The sequence below is a fragment of the Gasterosteus aculeatus genome, chromosome Y, assembly GCF_964276395.1.
Source record: "Gasterosteus aculeatus chromosome Y, fGasAcu3.hap1.1, whole genome shotgun sequence".
NCBI lineage: Eukaryota > Metazoa > Chordata > Actinopteri > Perciformes > Gasterosteidae > Gasterosteus > Gasterosteus aculeatus.
This window is the reverse complement of record NC_135709.1, coordinates 12,717,150-12,735,784: the sequence shown is the minus strand read 5'-3', so window position 1 is coordinate 12,735,784 and position 18,635 is coordinate 12,717,150. Positions and strand designations below refer to the sequence as shown.

The window sequence follows — 18,635 nt, the reverse complement described above, 5'->3', positions numbered from 1 at the left end:
TCAAGCGCTCACACTTGATATATCCTCACGTGGGCCCTTCAGAAGCGTTCGGCCTTGCCCGTCCTTGAGGCCTCGGGGTCAAACCAGTTGGGTGACGGCCCGTGTTCAAGCCGGTTGGAAGTCCAGCACCGCCACCCTTTTTATTCAGTCATATTTACGTCGTAAAAATGGTCCTGTAGAATGAATGGTGCAGAAAGGAAGTGTGCAGGATGGTATTTAATACCAGGATGGTAATTACATCTTTTTGTATTCTTACACATAACTTCAAATCAGGAATTACTGGCTCACGTGCAGCCAGTTAGGGTACGATATTGTGAAATAAGGAGTGCTCCCAAATGCAGTCGCGCACACCAGTTCAGAGTCATAACATGGATCACACAAGACGGAAGTCCTTTGTCTGAAATATCCAAAGCACCAAACGAACACATCAGAGGAGCTGAAGGAAGACGGGGGGGCAGGAGGAAAAGCAGCTGGCTTGTAGTAAGTAAGTAAGTAAGAGGGTCATCAATGGTAGTAGGTTTCATCTGTGGACCATCAATATACAACATTTCATGCGCTTCGGTATAACCTGGATGAAAGAAGTGTCGCTAACATGGATTAAAAAGTACCAACGACTCTGTGGTACCGGGTGACAAAAGCCTTCCTTTCACACGCACACAGTACAGTTCAAAGCTTTGTGGGACTCCATTCAGTCTGTCCTTTCATACAATAAAGGGAAGCCCAGTTGAGATGGGCTGGTGTGTCCCTGTCCCCTCAGACAAGCCAAGCATAACAAACACAGCGACTCGACTTCAACCGACGTCTGGGCGGGGGACACCAAACATCCCCTCAGAGTTGGGGGGCTTCAAAAGGTGTCGACCGGGTTGCAGGGGAGGAAGGGGGGGCAGAGAGGCGTTGGACGTTCTTTTGTCAAAATGTTTGTTTTTAATTCGTTTACGATCAGATAAGAGGTGGGGCCGGTGGGCCTGCAAGGGAGGACAACAGGGATGTGTCCATTGCTGAGAAAAGACGGTTTGTACAGCCTCACCTTTGAAGGCCTGAGACCTCATCGTGGTATTGTTGTATCATAGGGACACAAATACCAACAAGAAAGGGAACAGATGTACAAATGTAAGACACCACTCTGAACTTTATTGTTAAATATCATCTGTTAATATATCACTTTGTTTTTCATCTATATCACATGTCATGTAACCTTTCCCCCCCTCACCCCGCGGACAGCCGCTCTAGGAGCAAAACAGATCCTGGTTTTTCAGCTGGACTGGGGGCCCCATCCGTTCAGGTGGAGCAAAGCAGGCTGGGAACGGAGGGGGGCCCTAGCAAAGCCCTGTGGGGCAGGAATGTGGGCTGCCCAATCCATTAAAATATGCAGCACTTACACCTGCTAAAACATCACACTGCGCTGCAGGAGAGCTGCACCACCAGTGAGCAACAGCCAGACGATGGCCTCTGGAATACCGTCACGCTCACAGAGGCAGAGAATGAACAAAAAAAACACTAGAGAAAGGAGATGTAAAATTCCTCAAGTTGTAAAAAAAAGTAAGTAAGTTGTGTTAAATTGATTTCTGGTGCTTTCCAGGACCGAAAAAGCCACGGAACACAAACATTCTATTACAGATTGAATACAATGCACATCATTATATTCCAATAAAACACGAGTAGAATGTCATGACACATGAAGGCACATTGATGATTATGGTGTACATTTCAAATACGTCTAAAACAACACAGCTGTACAAGATGAAGGCAGTGCCGGGGGCCTCGTCTCCATGTGGGCACATCACACTGAACATACAATAGGTATTGCATCATATGCATTGCATCATACAGGTTGCATCATACATTTAAAAAAAAAAAAAAACGTATCTTAAAAAGAAAAGGCAACATTGCAACTTTCCCAAAAGTAGCATCACACTTCCATACAAATCAGTCCTTCAGGAGACCAGCTGGCAAATCTGTTGCTCTTTGCTAATCCTTTCAATATATATCTGTGTGCGTGTGTGTGCCTGAAGGGATGTGCAGGAGTGGAGCAACTGCCATCTTTTCAGCGGTGGAGGGAACGCTTTGAGCCAGTTGCATTGTTCCTTGGGGTTGGGGTGGGGCTCTCTGCCCCAGTGGGCATTCAACGGGAACATGAGCCGAGAAGAGGACAGAGACACGTGAGTGCGGGTAGTGTCTCCTGAAGCCCGTCCCAGAGCTGACATGTCCTTTCACGTGATAACTGTCGGGGGAGAATTTGTTGAGGCGCATATTGTGAGAGTCTCAAGAACTCGTATGTGACCTTTCATGGGAAACTCGTGACCTGACCTAGTCTACGATGAAATCCATATGTGGACGGGACCAACCATATCATGTTCTTCTATTTACCTTTCTCCTATTCCTCTCTTAGTCAAAATGATTGACTAGGTCCCACTAAGAGAGGATCGCGGAGGTTCCCAAAACAACATCTGGTTACCATTCCTCGAACCTTCAGAGATGTATAAAAGCTCCTGGTCCCCCATAGATATTTTGTCAGATCTTCCTGCTCCTTTTGGGGGAAGGAACATCTGTCCCTTTTAAGCTGAATTGTAGTCACTTGACTTCTGTCTGTGCTTACGACTTGTGCTGATGATTTCTGTATTCTTTAGCATTTTTCTATATTCTAGTTAGTAATAAATACTTAATCACAAAGCAAGCTCAATATACTTTTGATTTCTCACATGGGCTAAATCCACAAATTTCCACCACAAACTTGGCGACGAGGATGGGATGGACGCGTGATCTGGACTCTGACGGACGGACAGGAGGCCATATAGTATAGGTGATTCCTCCCTAAGGGTGAGAAGCTGCCGTCCCGACGAGACCCGGATTACCGATCCATCCAGTTCAAGAAAAAGAAACGAAGAACACGCGGTGAGAGATGAAAATTATTTTAAGGCAGACAGAGTCATGACAAAAGGGTTTTAGGCCTATCTCACAACGAGTGTGTTCTAGACAGCCGTGTCTGGGTCACCTGTAGTATTCGTCACAAAGTTGCAACATCCTGTGTCTGAAGTTCACAGGCGCGACTTTGGATCAATGCAGTAGACTGAGTGACCAGAGAAAGCAACGGTCACTGACTTGCCTTAGTTATGCATGTGGTATTTCTTTGTTTGTATGCACCTTTATAGGCGCGCACATTACAGGTATACAGATAACTAAATGGGTAGTGTTCAGAGTAAAGGGGAGACGGGTGATAACCATGAGACTAATATCCTGCCACTATTGTGTAAATTTATGTCAGAGCGTTATCCTGGCAGTTTGAATCAAATACAGAAATGGGCTGAATTGGAGTTTCCTTCAAAGGGGAGTTTGAGTGAGAATCAATTGGAACAGTTGGAATTGCAACGGAGGGAAAAGGAGAAGAACGATGCAGCTCAGCATGGAGGCCTGTCGGGAAGAAAGCAGAAAAAGAATGTGGTATGTAAGGCAGATTGGGAAGCTTTCAAGATGTGGAAATATGAGTTGGAAAGAAGGGAGAGACAGAGGTTGGTAGCATTTAATTCATTAAAGACCGAAGATCCTACAAAAAGTTTTGAAACGTGTACCCCTTTGAAACGTGTACCCAAAAACACTTTATCCTTGTTTTAATGAGTTTCTGAGGAGATTGATGGACACAGATCTGGACTCCCCCCCTCCCCTCACTGCTCCTCCAGCCTTTGTGAGCCGGCAGTCTCCTCAGCAGGAAGCAGCACAAGCAAACTTTCCTCGGCTTGACAACAGCCCACCAGGAGGGAAGCCAGATTCAACCTCCAACACCAGCCAGACGACCTTTTCACCTACTGTGACCCGCTCGCAGGCTCAACAAAGACGGGTCTTGCTCAGAGAAGGAAAAAAGGCATTGTTCGAACCTGCAGCTTCTTTTCCAGTCGAGGGGGCGCAAGGGCCGATGCTGGTTTTCAGACCCTGGTCCGATACCGATGTGACTAAGGCAATGAGCCACGTCTGCAGTCCCAAGGACAATATTGCTAAGTGGGAGACTGATCTTCAGCCATTTGTCAGAAAATACCATCCTAGCATGTCAGAGCTGCGGCGTCTGATGTGCAGACTTCTGACACATGACTATCACAAGGTTCAGAGTGTGTTCAACACCACAAGAATGGCTGCTCGCCTTAAAGATCCTGATTGTGAGCACGGCACAGATGTGGACATTAGAAGTGCTGTAGATGCTCTCATTGTGTTGGTAAAAGAACAATTTCCTCTGAGACTGAACCTCCCCACCGTCACCTCTATGACACAAGGGCTACAAGAAACATGCAGCTCATTCCTGGCACGCCTGATGACAGCTTTTGATATCCAGTGGCCTTAAGCGACCTCATCCGATGGGGGCACAACCCCTGATGCCATATGTCCATCTGAAAGAACATTTTATAAGCAGAATGAGACCTGAACTTAAACGGATGGTGAAAAGATCATGTGTAACCTGGAAAACGTGTGCTCTTGCAGAGTTACACAAGAAAGAGGACAAACTAAAAGGTTTTGAACAGGCTCAGTATGCAATGTTTACGTGCTTGCAGTGCAAACAATTTGCCCAAGGCCAAAGTGGAAGAGGAAGAGGTTATGGAAGAGATCGTGGGAGAGGCAGATCAGATCGGACTTACGGGAATTATGATCCAAACGTGTGTTACAATTGTGGACAACAAGGACATTGGCGAGCAGAGTGTCCTGAGCACATGAGGATGAGACACATCACACGTCTGACTGAGGGAGGCAGAGGGAGGGGCGGACCCCAGAGACGGAGCACCCATCACGATGAGAAAGTAACCCACCCTACACAAGCTCATAAACGAAACAAATAGCTAACACAACTGCACGCACACACACACACACATCTTAGATTGCATGTCGAGTAACTAACTCATTTTTATATTTAGAAATTCCCATAATTAACATTGATAATTTCTTGCCATCCGGCAAGAGCATTTGGCATAGTGTTTGAGCTCAACATCAGATGGCATTTACAAAAAAATAAAGAAAAAAGACTAAATTGCAATTATTTGAGATGTTTAAGTAGTCCAAAAACCCTCCTGTATGTATATGGATGAAAACTACTAGCATACCTTGATGCATTAATTACTCATGACCGTGTACAAATTGCGCATACACACACAGTAGAACATTACATGCATGAACAGTCATTACATTGCACATCCTGTGTAAGCACGGGGCGAGATAGCAGGTATGTGGAAGTATGGCATGACCAAAAGTTCAGACCGGGTGCAGAGGATCCTCATGAAGAGTATAGCGCTAGTGGTAATGTAGATTGCACTACGTTGATCACACGAGTAAGTGTACACAGGACAGTAGAGCTCGTTGAGGAAAACACACAACACGCAGACTTGTATAGCCTCCCAAACAAGAAGACAAGCTGGTTTGGTTTTTCCCTATATTGGGCGCGGTTATAAATGAATAGGATGTCCAGTGGGTAACCACAAAAGTCAGGTGTATTCCACAGAAGCGCTTAGGAACATCTACGACATAATCCCAAATTATTCAGAAAGAGAGGCACCTCTCTCGTTCATGGTCCACGGTAAAGGCCTCAGCGCGCATGACAAACTGACTTTGACTACTGAAGCTGAAAAGGCTTTTCAGGACTTAAAGACTTCCTTATCACAGGCCCCGACTCTGGGCCTGCTGAGACCTGACTTACCAAAGACTCAGTTCGTAGACCAGAAGGACTGTTAAATGACATCAGTTTGTGTCATCTTCATGGAGGAAAACTTAGGCCTGTTGCCTACTTCTCCTCAAAACTTGACACAGCTGCTTCGGGTCTTCCTCTCTCTTTGCGAGCAGTGGCAGCAGCCGAGAGAGACATTTTAGCATCATGTGACATTATGAGCTACTGTGATGTGACACTTATGGTCCCACATGCTGTCTCCCATGTCTTACATGCCCAGAAGATTTCTCACCTCTCTGCTCAGAGATGGTTCAGGTATCATACAACATTGTTAGAACTGCCTAACGTAATTGTCAAACGATGCGATGTCCTTAAACCAGCTACACTTCTTCTAACTGCAGATGATGGAGAGCCTCATGATTGTGTCGAAGTCTTGCAGCAGACATGCATACCAAGGCCTGATCTGTTGGACACAGCTCTTTCCAATGCAGATCTTGAGCTGTTTGTGGACGGCTCCGCTTCTCACTCACCCGAAACAGGCAGCGGCCAGGAAACAGGGGAGCGGATGCAGGGGCAAAGAGGGCAGCCTCACAGGGCTTCCTTTTCCCCTTCACTCAAATGCTTTCCACACCGACAGATCCTAGTCCTTATGCCGATCTTCCCACACTTCAGTCTCTTGCTGGTGCACAGGAGCGTTCCCTGTGGAAATGATCTGGTGCCATTCTTGAGGGCGGAATCTGGACAGGGCTGGACAGTAGGCCTTGCTTGCCACGTGCTCTCTTCCACATTTATGCTAAGTTGTCTCACGGAAGAGATCACGTGGACAAAGGGGGGATGTGCACTGCTATAAATGAGCATGCTGATATATTGTGCTAACCTCTCCCCCTCACTCTCAGCACTGCACAGGCAGGTAAAAGCGGTGCTTCCATCCCTGGCTACTGCAGTCCAGCACCACCTGAAACCAGAGACTGGGTCCTCATTAAGGATCACTGGAGAAAGCACTGGAAGCAGAGACGCTACACAGGGCCCTTCCAAGTACTCCTGACCACGGAGACGGCAGTTATGGTGGAAGGGAAAAGCGACGTGGGTCCACGCCAGCCACTGCAAACGCAGTAGGCCAGGAGGCGAAGGGGTTGCAGGGTGGAGAGCCGTCCCCCACTGCAGTGTTCCAAGACACCAACGAGCCCGGTAGAGATGGCAGAGACGGCAGAGACAGCAAGGACGGCAGCCACCCGGAGAACGGCGATAAAAGACAGATCTCCAGCGCCAAAGAACACTTAGGAAGCATGGTTGGAGCCTGAGAATGAACATGTGTATATCACTGACGCTGGCCACATTTGTGCTGATTCCCCTCAAGATCAATGCACTACAACCTCCTTATGTGAACATCACAGATTCCAGCCTTCTCCACCTCTCCAATAGAGAATTTCAGGAAGGGAAAATGAGTTTCCATTGTCCAGCTAAACAATGCAACGAGACAGATTGTGTGCTCTACACAATCGAACATGATGCATGGGTTAAAATAGAAAGTCACGTAGTTGTGTGTGTTCCCGGGGTAAGAAAAGATAGAATATGTACTGTGTGGGTGCACGGGACATTTGATTTAGCAGATCCACCATTCTGGTGCAGTAAACCACGATCGGGTCAGGAGATACCAGCCTACACTGGCTCCAGCAACTGGAGGGAGACGTGCTAAAGAACTTACCAGCCTGTCAGTGAGACACAGCCTAAAACAGTACCACCTGAAATAATTTACGAAGCCGGTAAACCACAGGCCTTGACGTCCCATAGGCCAGAACAGCTCCCCACCAAAGCAACTTGGCGGCAAAGGTTGATCTCTTTCAAATGTCCAAAAGGGGGTGGTGGCAAGGAGGGTTGTAAAGCTTACATGTTACGGCTGAGCACGCCGCACTTAGGTCGCTGGTCAGTCCTGAACTCAGAGGACTTTAGGACTCAGTGTCAGACAAACAACACTTGCACAGTGACTCTAAGTCCTAAATATGACACAAGTTGAGAATACCCGTTCTGCTGCGCTCAACTTGCAGACTGTACGATGGAGCCAGCCCACCTCACTCGGCTAGATTGGCAGTATGCGTGCAAAGTAAGCCTACAGTTAAGAGAACTTCCAACCCGTACACCACCGTACGAGCATGACAATTTTGCATTGACTATTATGAATGATTTTGCTAAGGTAAGGAATGTCTAATTGTTGGATATATCAGCATATGCTCACTTCATCTAGAGCACCTATGTTGGTTCCTGTGCCATTCACGGAAGCCGACTGGGATGTCATGGGGTGGCCTGAGCTATCTCATCGATTTGTGAGTAATGATGAAGACTGTTACACTCCTCCATCGAATACGGCGACAACAGCGCAAAGCACAGTTGCCTATGAGGTTGAAAAGGGGGAAGTTGTACGTTTTGCAGTTAAGCGGTTCAATCGTTAAAATAGACCTATAAGTATTAATCAAGTGATGTTGTTTAGATTAACCCATTACAAATGATATGTCCAACAAGGGTTAAGATATCAAGTGCAAATGACTCTCGGGGAGACTAATTGCACACCGGACAGTGAAGTGTTAAAAAACCTGCATGTACTCTCATACCAAATACAGCATCTATTCGATTGGAGATGGGCATACAGGGCATCCCCTGGGCAAGTTACACATTCGACTTGGAATAGACATAATTGTAATAAACTTTTGATCCAAACCAGACCTCTGAATAGAAATTGTACCTCCCATTCCGGTCCATCCCTTAACCAACGTCAGCCGCTGTGTTAACTTCTATGCTCTGGATGGATTTCATCTAGGTACGAGTGACTGTAGTAATGATATTATCAGCTTTACCACTGAATCCAAAGATCTCAGGTTTATTTAGTTTGTGGCAGCATCGCTTATAGCTGTGTTCCAGTCATAGGGAACCTTCATAAAAAGTCAGTCACTGGAAAATGCTATTCAGCATACCTTATACCCCTAATTAGACAGGCTGACTCCAAGGAACTTGCTCCGTTCCATGTACGTCATAAACGTGCCATTTCACTAGGTTTAAGGGTTTTGAGCATACTAATACCATCGTATGGCACCTACAGGAGCCAAGAGGAAATAATGGCTCTCTCAACAGTGCTGGAAAGAGACACGAATAACACTTCAATAGCACTTTCCGAAATGCAAAAGGAAGTAAATGACATCAAACACATGGTATTACAAAATAGAAGGGCTCTGGACCTCGTTTTGGCTTCGCAAGGCGGGGTATGCAGGGTAATTAACAGTGAATGTTGCACTTACATCTCTGTTGCAACATCCCAGTTTATGATGTGGTGGCAGACACAGAGCAAGGCATTAAGGAATTGCTCGAAGACCACAGCTGGAATCCTTTTGGGGAAATACAGGCACGGGTTGGATCATGGGGAACTTCTCTCTCCTAGGAACTGCTATGGGAACTAGGGGGCATCCTTTTGTCTGTAATTGTTATTGACAGTGACGACTAATGTGAATATTGTGTGTAACTGGACGATATTTTATGTGTTGGTGGTTAGTAAATGTTCTCACCCCTCTTGTTCTTCTCCAATAGCACAGCGCTGTGAGACTCACCGGGGGGGTCAAGACTTCTTTACATGATGCAAGCTTGCATAATGGCGCTCTAGATCCAAGCCAGCCAACTAAAGCTAACCATGGTGTTATCATTGAGATTCAAATTGTAAAAATATACAAAAGCTGTTTGGAATAGTAGTAGCTTTTCTGCATTCCAGCTGTATGATATTAGCCACTCTTTCTAAAATTTTCCAAAATACATTTAGGAAAAAATCCAAAACAATGCCATTGGACTAATGGCATCGTGTTACTTTGATTGACTTCAGCCATCACATCACTCACCAAAACCACCCGGACTGAAGTTCGAGATAAACACTCGATTCAGTCTACCTGAAAGTCTAGCCAGCGGCTGCTTTACTGAGTTCCTCCTCCGTGTCCTGTAACTCGTCGGCACGCTGTTGGGAGTTCTGCTCCACCGGTTCTGCTGAGAACCCTCAAAGACGGCGCACAGACTCGTGCGGCGTCTTTGAGTTTGCGCTGCACGCAGGATATTTAAGGCACCGTGGTAAAAAAAAAAAAAGTATGAATACATTTCAACCAGAATATTCGGCTAAAATGTAATGGGAAAAGGTTTGTGAGTATTAGTAACATACATTTAAACAACATTTAATTACATTCAATATTTAATGTAGAATGTTAAAACCTCTTGGCTTTCTGCTGCAAACTACCAGCGGCCCCTTATAAAGATTAAAGACTGATGTCAGAGCACTCTGCTGCAGTATGGACTGAGACCGGCAGGCAGCGCTGTGGAGTTCTCACACCTTATTGTCATTGATGTACAGCACACAAACCAAAATTGGAAAAAAATCAAAATGATCCCTCCACTATATGAAACTGATTTGTAATAATAAAAAAAGGATGTACTGGATGTACATCCAGAAACAGTCAATAAGTAGAACTGAAACATTTGTGTTGGGAGAGTGAAAAAAGAAGGGAGTGTGGAAAGCTGCTCGGAGACTAATGGGGAGCTCTGGTCTGTTACTGGGAGCACTGGGCCCAGTGGCTTCAGTGGGCGTGCTGGTCGGCGTCAGCCTCCTGTAGAAAAGGGCTGAAGGAGGAGCGCACGGTGCGGCTGCAGAGCGACTGCTGCACGCGGAAGTTGTTCACCATGCTTCTCTGCACGTCCTCCTCCGCCGAGGTGAAGAGGAGGCTCCGGAACACCGCCAGCTAGAGACGAGGAGGGGGGAGTAACACAGAAGGTGAGGAAGAGGAGAAGGTCAGAAACACAAAGGCCGACTCGGTTTGACAGCACTTCCTGGTTAAAGGAGCGGTTGTTTAAAAAGGTGCGTATAATACGTTCATTTCGTAATTCTTAGGAAAATTGTCTCCTTTGTATTTTGGCTGCATGTTTTCTTTTTCATCACACCATACAGCAGGTAAAAGAAACTCACTCTACATCAGACCTCTCAATGTTTCTGCTTGTACTCTTCCACTCTGCAGTATGCGCGGATTAGTTTGTGCTGGAGAAATGACACTCACAGAGGTCACTTATTTGGAGATAAACATTCTAATAATGTTAATTAAAGTGAAAGTCCTTTTAGTGTAAACATGGGTTTCTACAGTACGCTGCTCGAAGAGGTCCCTGCCGCAAGGGGGAACAACAAAGACAGAGTTCAACTGCATAAATATCACCCTACCGGTCGGTCTGTCTGTGTGTGTCTATCCCTCCTGGGACTGACAGCAGCAGCTCTTTGTTGCTCAAAACAGTGCTTGTTTGGATAAACTAAATCATATGGAACTAAATCGTATGGAGAATCAAAATGGTGCTTCTCGACTGGCAAAAAAGTAGCAAAACTCATTAATACCCTCTTTAACAGTACAAAAGAGGCGAAATCGTGCTGGGAGAAGAGCCCTAGTAGAGGGGGAAGAACAAGATGTAGGCCGTTTTCCTGCTTTCAGGCACAAAATGCTCCCAGGCGCGGTTGGATGAGCTGCGACCGGTCACCCTCAGAACGGGACACTACACACCTGGTCGTGGCTGACTTCGATGTGCTGCTTCATAACCATCCAGGAGACGGACTCGGTCAGAGGGGGGGTTGTCAGAGAGCCGTGGTAGGTCCAGTAGTCGTCAGTGTTGGCGGGTAACAGACAGGCGGGGTCGAACCGGGTAAACTCCACAACGCTGTCCTGCAGACACAAGGGGGGAAAAAAACACACCGTCACAGAAGGTGAATTATTTTTTTTAGGGAGAGATACCACCAAGATTCTGTGCACACATGAGGTTACAGCATTTTAATATGACTATTCATTATTACTTATATATTATGGGATAATATATAAAATATTCCTATAATTAGTATAACACATGTGCTAAAATTCATGATTACACAGCAGACTGACGCAATGATCTAAATACTACAACCATCATTATCTAATCGAGATCTATTATGAAATATGTCACACAAGCATACCACAATGAGTGTTATACCACAGCACCATCGCCCTTGCTGGACAAACACCAACTGATTAGCGATAAGCAGCACGGTAGCAGTAATGTGACCTCCAGTCGGTCTCCTCACGGAGACTTTCTGACCAACCCGGTGACGTCTCCTATGACCCACTAGAGGGCGCTAGCATTTACCTCCCAGGGAAGATCCTAAGAATTCTAAACGGGTTTCATGAGGTCAATAAAGACTACAGGGCACAAGTCAAAGGTAAGTCATCGAGTAGAGAGGCGTGTGTGCGTGTATGTGTGTGACACTGACCTTGTGTCTGATAGCAGGCAAAGCGTCTACCAGCTTCTGCACTCCCTCGTGTCTCTTTCCCACCTACACAAAGCATTAGACATTAATCTGGATGGTAGTCGGTAGTAGAGTATAAACTGCACACATAGTGGCCTCATTCACGATGCAGCATGTGCACGAGACACCGCCGCCTGAAAGTATGTCTGATCACACGGGGGCCTTGTCTCTTCTCGAATTACTTCGGGCTCCTCCATGTGGGCCGTACCTTCAGAAAGACTCCAATGACGGCCAGTCCATTGTCCTCCATCACTGCCTCCTCGAACAGACTGTACCGGTCGGCGTTCCAGTGGACCAGGTGGAGCTGAGAACACACACATACACACAGAGTGTACATAAACGTCATGAGTCCGTCTGTGTGTGCGCGCGCATGTGTGTGTGCATGTGTTTGTGTGTGTGTGTGTGGGCGTGCCTGTGTGAGTGTTTGTGAGACCGATTATAAACCTTAACCCTGATCTTTTTCACGCCTTTGTGTGCAATCAAAGCTACCAGTCAACTGTGGGTGAAACGGGAAACCTGCACCGAGGTCATAATCTCTCCGAGGACAATACACGCAGGCATGTATCGTTCATCCGGTCGATCAGGTAGATCGCCTTCAGCGTGCGAATGATGCCAGAGCTTCTCATAAGTCCTCTTCTGTGTTCGACAAACATCAGAAAAATGAGTAACGACGAGACACTTTCAGAACTGCAAAAAAACTCACAGAATTATAACTTGATCCGCCACACACACACACACACACACACACACACACAAAGACTGCTGTGTGATAAGATCAACGACAGATACCTTGCAACAAGGGCTTGCCGGATGACAAACACACACCGTGCAAAATGTTCTGCAAGTTGATGGAACTGCATGTAAAACACAAGCAGAATCTAATCTCACCGTGCTGAGACCCCCCCTCACACTCACACACACACTGTGTTAGAGTTTGGTACACAGACAAACACATGACCGATACCGGCAGTACCATCGGGCAGAATATTGAGGCAGAGCTTGGCGAAGATCGCCCCGCTCCAAACCTCCCCCCCTCTTCCCTCTCTGGGTTTTTTTACAGTTAAAGAAGAATAGAAAACAAACCTGACTGGAAAAGTAAGTCAACATTTGCAGTGTTTAAACAGTGCCGTGTTACATTTATTTTGTATTCTTTGAACTGTCTTGTGGTGGGAAAAAGGACTGTGGAGGACGAGCTGCTCTCCTGAACACCACATGCACAACTTTTTGCACTGAATGGCCTGATCACGTGGTCACACACGTGTTGTTCTTCCTTTGTTCCTGTCTTTAGTCAGGACGGTCCCATAGTGTGACATGAATAGCAACCAATGACTTCTTCCTCATTGCACCTGAGACGCAGACCAAGAGAGGCCCCGATGGGGAAGAAGTGGGGGTGATCTGCCCTCTCATTTAATGTATATTTTCAAGATATAATCTCCCGAGGGTCCAGCTGGTGGCAGAGGATTACTGACTAAAACCCATTCACATGCTATGTGATGGTATGTGCTCCATCCCTCTCCACTTAAAGGGGAAAAGAACTGATCTTAAAGTGTTCTTGTGTACACCCCCTTTAAATGCCCACAGTATTTTGAGGGAGATAATATAGTTGCCCATATTTTTTAAGAATTATATCATTAATATTACCACGTCCCTTTCCATTTTAAAAACTGGGCTTTTCTACCTCGTTGACAATATCAAATGAAGGAGCGTGGACAGCGTGGACAGCGTGGACGGCGTGTGGCGGCGCTGTACCTCTGCAGGGAACAGCCTCCGGTCCACCGTGTGCTCTGACCCCCAGGCGTTGCTCTCCCCCCAGTGGAAGTGGAACTGGCACAACCGGAATGTGTCTTGCAGGGGGCCCCCCTTGAGCGCTGCGCCGCAAAATAAAACACATTTAAAAAAAGGACAGACCTGGACAATTAGAGATTAACCAATGCTGGACTTTTCAGAAATGTATTTATTTGAGTTGACTGGAAAGTGCCATAGGAGATACAACACGTTCATCCATGTAGTACTAAAACCCTGTTGTGAACCTGCTTCTCTCAGGACCAGGTCTCATTTCTAATTTGTTCCTATAGTTTAGAAAGTGATGTCAGTGCTCGTGCTGCAGCACCGTAATTATATCAAAATAAAATGACCAAAACTCTGTGTACAGACTAAATAGCTGTTGTTGAGGTCAGGACACGCTCGCGCTGGTCACCTGATCCACGTGACCGTCAGGCATATTTTATCAGCGGCTTTAAGTGTAGCATTGATTACAGGACAGAGGGCTCTTAGGCAAAGGGGGAAGCGGGGGGGATAAGCCTCTTATGTAGATCAGAACAAACATTCTTCGGGCTGAGTTTTAAATCCATTCAGATTCAAATGGAAACTACCGACTTGCTCCAAATATTTCATATTGAAAAGGGTCTGTGGAACGGGCCATCGTTTAACTTTTAATATCCCTGCAGGACGATTAATGGCGTAGCTCTTAATGCATATTGAGGGATTTCCCCATCCGTGACGAAATAGACACAGGAAGGCACTCACTGGACTTGTCGGTGGTGTCGTCGTACTCCACCAGAAAGGAGTAGCCGTTGTTCCAGATCTGCTGGCAGGTCTGCGGGTCGTAGTCGTAGACCAGGGGCTTCAGCTCAGAGTCGAACACGCTTTTTCGCACGCCGATGTCGATGGGGGACTGGCGGTCGCCTCCAGGTATCGTGAGGGGTTCCTGCCACATGGGATGTACTGCGAGAGGAGAGAGAGAGAATCAGAAAAAAACAGAAGAAAAAAAACCTGAACGCCTCCTGAAAAGTTCAAAAAGAAAGAAAAAAAGAAGTGAAAACAAAAAGTTGCTGACACCTACTTTTCATGTTGTACTCGGCTGCGTCATGCATAGTAAGACAGTCCATATTAAAACAAAAAAAAACATTTGACGGAAACACATAAACTAGTGTCGGGGATGGCCAGACACACAACGCACAATCCGTCCTCCTTCCTCGAAGCGTTGAAGGAGGAAATAATAAGGAGCAATAGTACTTCCTTCTAGTCAGTTGTTTTTTCTTTCCCAAAAGGATATCAGAAAATAAAGAGAGAAATGGGCTGGCTGTACAGAAAGTGACACGCGGAATGTTCTGGCACGCCCCCAGCTCCCCTACACAGCAGGGAAACCTGACCGGGACCTCCGGCCACTCAAATCGCCAGCTCGGGCCAACGCACGTCAGCGGACCGGACTTCTAATTACCCCGAAGCCTCCGTCCTCCTTCTTTACCCTTTGAAATCCACCAAAAAAAACAAAAACATCTACCTCTACTTATTAAAAGGTTCAGTTTCCACTCCCACTCCTGACCGACGCTTATCTACAGAAAGGAATCTTTTCGAGTGCTGCTTTGAGAAAGGGCAAAAGCGGTGCAGGCTCTTCTTTCCTCCCCCTCCATTCATCCGGTTTCCACCGGGCCAAAAAGGTCTGACCGGGACATGACCATCACCATCACAGGATTGAAAGACAGAACTCTATAATACTGTGAAGGCGCGACGACAGTTCTTTTTCCTCTTAACAATGCATCCTTGACCTTGAGTGTCAGTGATGGATACAGTGAACATTTATTAGCATCTTTCACAGTTCGCACCGTCTGAGGGGGCATATCTTTGGAGTAGGGCTGAGCGGTGTACCGATTCAACCGGCATACCGGTATCAGATTGCCTCAAGGTGTACGTTTTTCCGGTACCGCCATACCGTGTGTAGCTGTAACAGCTGATGTTTCAATTTGGAAGGCAGCAGATTTTATTTTTACACCTGACCGCCGCGCGCGTATCGGACGAAGCTACTTCGTGATGTAAAAATGTTCCAGTGGTCAGCCACCGTTTTCGGCGTCAATGAATGAATGTTTATTCAGAAAAAACAAATAGTGCAATATACAGGGAGACCGTCAGAATCTTGAATTTTTGGCCATACAGCCCAGCCTTACTTTGGAGTTCAGCAACAACCCTCCAACCAGCACAGACCGCTCATTGACGGATGGAGCTCAAGCAAGTGCCAAAACACTTGCAGTACCTCAAGTGGCCACTTGATGCCGGCAGCGTAAATAAATAAATAAATGTACAACAAGGCCAAAAAAACGGTTTGGTCTCTATGGCTAATATCTCGCTTTGTGACCATTGTACTGGGGAGGCGGTCTAAAGCACACAGGTGATTCAATTGTATTTTATTGCCTATCTGTATTGCAATATATTTGAGCCAGACACAAAATACTGCAAAGCACGTGCAACACACATGACATCTACACGTCACGTTTTGATCACTGGGCTGACTTATAACTGCACAGTACCTCGAGTACTCAAACCCTGGCTGCTCCATGTCCCATGTCAAAGTGTGCCTGAGCAAAGACATCAAACCCCCAACTGCGGGTGCCACACTACTCCACTGCAGGGAGTAGTGTGGCACGCATAGGAGTGGTTAAAAATGCTAGTCGCTTTGGATAAAAGTGTAAGCTAAATGACATGTAATACAAAAATATGAATGGAAATCAGTGCCTGATTCGATGACGCACTCACAGTCCTTAACAGTGATTAACACAAATTCAACAGGCGGCAATGTAAAGTATCAGTTGTTCTCGGAATTATCTGAAGACAGTATCGGCAAACCTCTGCCGATTATGAACAAAACATCAATCAGAAATTACGGCAAGTGGGTTTCAGGGAGTCTTTGCAGGGTGAGCGTGCCGTCCCGGGCGAGCTTCACTCAAGTGCCTTTGGGTGGTCGACTAACATCAGGGTCACGGTGTCGGGGCTCCCTGTGAGTCAGCGGTTTCTGCCTGAGCAGCAGGTAGAACACAGATGTCTCTTCAGAAAGGAAAGTACAAGATCAGATCAAAAGGACAGACCGCTGGACGGACAAGAAACCTCCTTTTCTGGAGGACCCCTTCAAAGACAAGAGCGAGAGTCCTCCCATAGAGCTTTTGGACACAACGTGCTCATTGCAGCGTTTTAACATTGGCACTGAAATGTGTTCATTATCACGGTGAGAGAGGCTGTTGGGACATGCCAGGCAAAAACTTTCCATTAATGGGAAGGGCGAATGACTCACAGGACAGGTGGAACGTGTAAAAAAGTGGCAAGGAATTCTTTGAATTTATTGCACGACATAAGATATATCACTAAAATGTCATCTTCTCTTTTGAAAAAAGTAAGTAAGCTAACAGGTGGCTAACCGGTCGTTGTATGCTTGTAAATTGATTCTTCAAACTTAACCACAGTTGAAAGGGAACCAGTACAATGCTAAATTACACAACATCTGATGTAATGTCTTACCACACGGGTCCCAATGTAGGCCAAAGGGCTTCAGGTGGCCCCTACAGGGATGCCGAGACGTGTTTGGAAAACCCGGCGCCCGAGATCCATCTTAAACACATAAATCTACACAGTGATTCTGATCCGGCGAAGCTGAAGGATCCTGCCCGGGTTTTCCAAACCCCTGCTCCCCTCTTTCGGATGACAACAATCGCCCATAAACTGATGCTCTGCGCGAGACCAACAAGGACGGGTCGCTCCCTGTCAGATCAGCCGACACAGACGCAGACACAGACGCACCGCCACCGTACGGCGCTGATGTCGGGGGTTAAAAATGTCCCCCCACCCCACCCCGTGGTAAATGATCGGTACTCACTCTGCGACAGCACATATTTGCTCGAGCACGCCAAGAGGTTGCATCTCCTGGCGGGCACGATTCGGGAACTCCAGGCGCGTCTGAGGACGTGTCGGCGCAGCAGCGAGGCGAGGGGTCTCGCGGCGGAGCACAGGGTCACCATGTTGACGAAGCTGACGTTAACGGCTCCACGACCAGGCTTAGCGGTTAGCTCCCGTCGGTTAGACCCACTGCAAGTCTCAGCTCTCTCCCTCTCGGCTCTGCCTTCCGACCGGTAGTCTGGAGGCGGGGGGGGAGGGAGGCGCAGGTACACATTCAAGACAATAACAACAACAACCGGTTCCTCCCGAGCCTGCTGTGCCAAGTTAACCCGGTTAAACGGCGTCCTCGTTTGCTCGCGCACCGGATGGACGGAGCCTGGGGAAGTGTTGTTTGGCCGTACAGAAGGGAAGGGGGGAGAAGGGGGAAAGGGGGCGGGATGCAATCCTAACCAATCAGCGGCCTCCACTGAGGGGGCGGTCGTAGTGGTGACGACGATGAAAATATACAGTTTTAATACGAGATGCAGGTGGTTTATTATTTTTAAAAACAAACGCATTATATTTATCTATTTTTTCCACAATTGTGGACATCATCATGCTGGTGAGAGTTGTGCTGGTAAAAAGGTTTAATGGTTTGTAATTATAATGCAAATATCAATAACTTTTTTTTATTTGTTACCTTAACATCGATGTACCTAACTACAGCGCAAGCGATGTTTTACTCATTTTACCCTGACATTTCATTATTTATTATTATTTTTTCCTGCGAAACCCTTTTAATAACTGCTTTTCGCTTGTGGTCCAATGAGTATGCAAAACACAAACAATGTTTATTATACTTTACATTATTACATTAGTAGTCTTCATTTAAGTCTTTACTAAATATTTTACAGGGGTCAAAGTATTATTAGCAATACTTATTTAAAGAAGAAAGAGTAACGGTACTCGTTATGCAGAGTGGCCCCGTTCATTCTGCCAAAAGACTGTATGGTGTAGTATTATTCC

General features: G+C 46.5%; 1 protein-coding gene across 2 annotated transcripts; it reads right to left on the bottom strand.

Moving 5' to 3' along the window:
- Window positions 1-4,853: 4,853 nt before the first annotated feature.
- On the bottom strand, window positions 4,854-18,038 carry LOC120812220 (carbonic anhydrase 5B, mitochondrial). 2 transcript variants are annotated; one of them, XM_078097777.1, is made up of 7 exons: window positions 17,611-18,038; window positions 14,496-14,693; window positions 13,719-13,837; window positions 12,178-12,273; window positions 11,934-11,996; window positions 11,197-11,355; window positions 4,854-10,395 (listed from the first exon to the last, which is right to left on the bottom strand). In XM_078097777.1, exons 1-7 carry the CDS (start codon window positions 17,750-17,752, stop codon window positions 10,234-10,236), a joined length of 939 nt encoding a protein of 312 aa, XP_077953903.1. In that variant the 5' UTR covers window positions 17,753-18,038; the 3' UTR covers window positions 4,854-10,233. The 2 variants fall into 2 exon arrangements, with proteins under 2 accessions (XP_077953903.1, XP_040023973.2); XM_040168039.2 differs by lacking the exon at window positions 17,611-18,038 and adding an exon at window positions 14,812-15,376.
- Window positions 18,039-18,635: the final 597 nt, after the last annotated feature.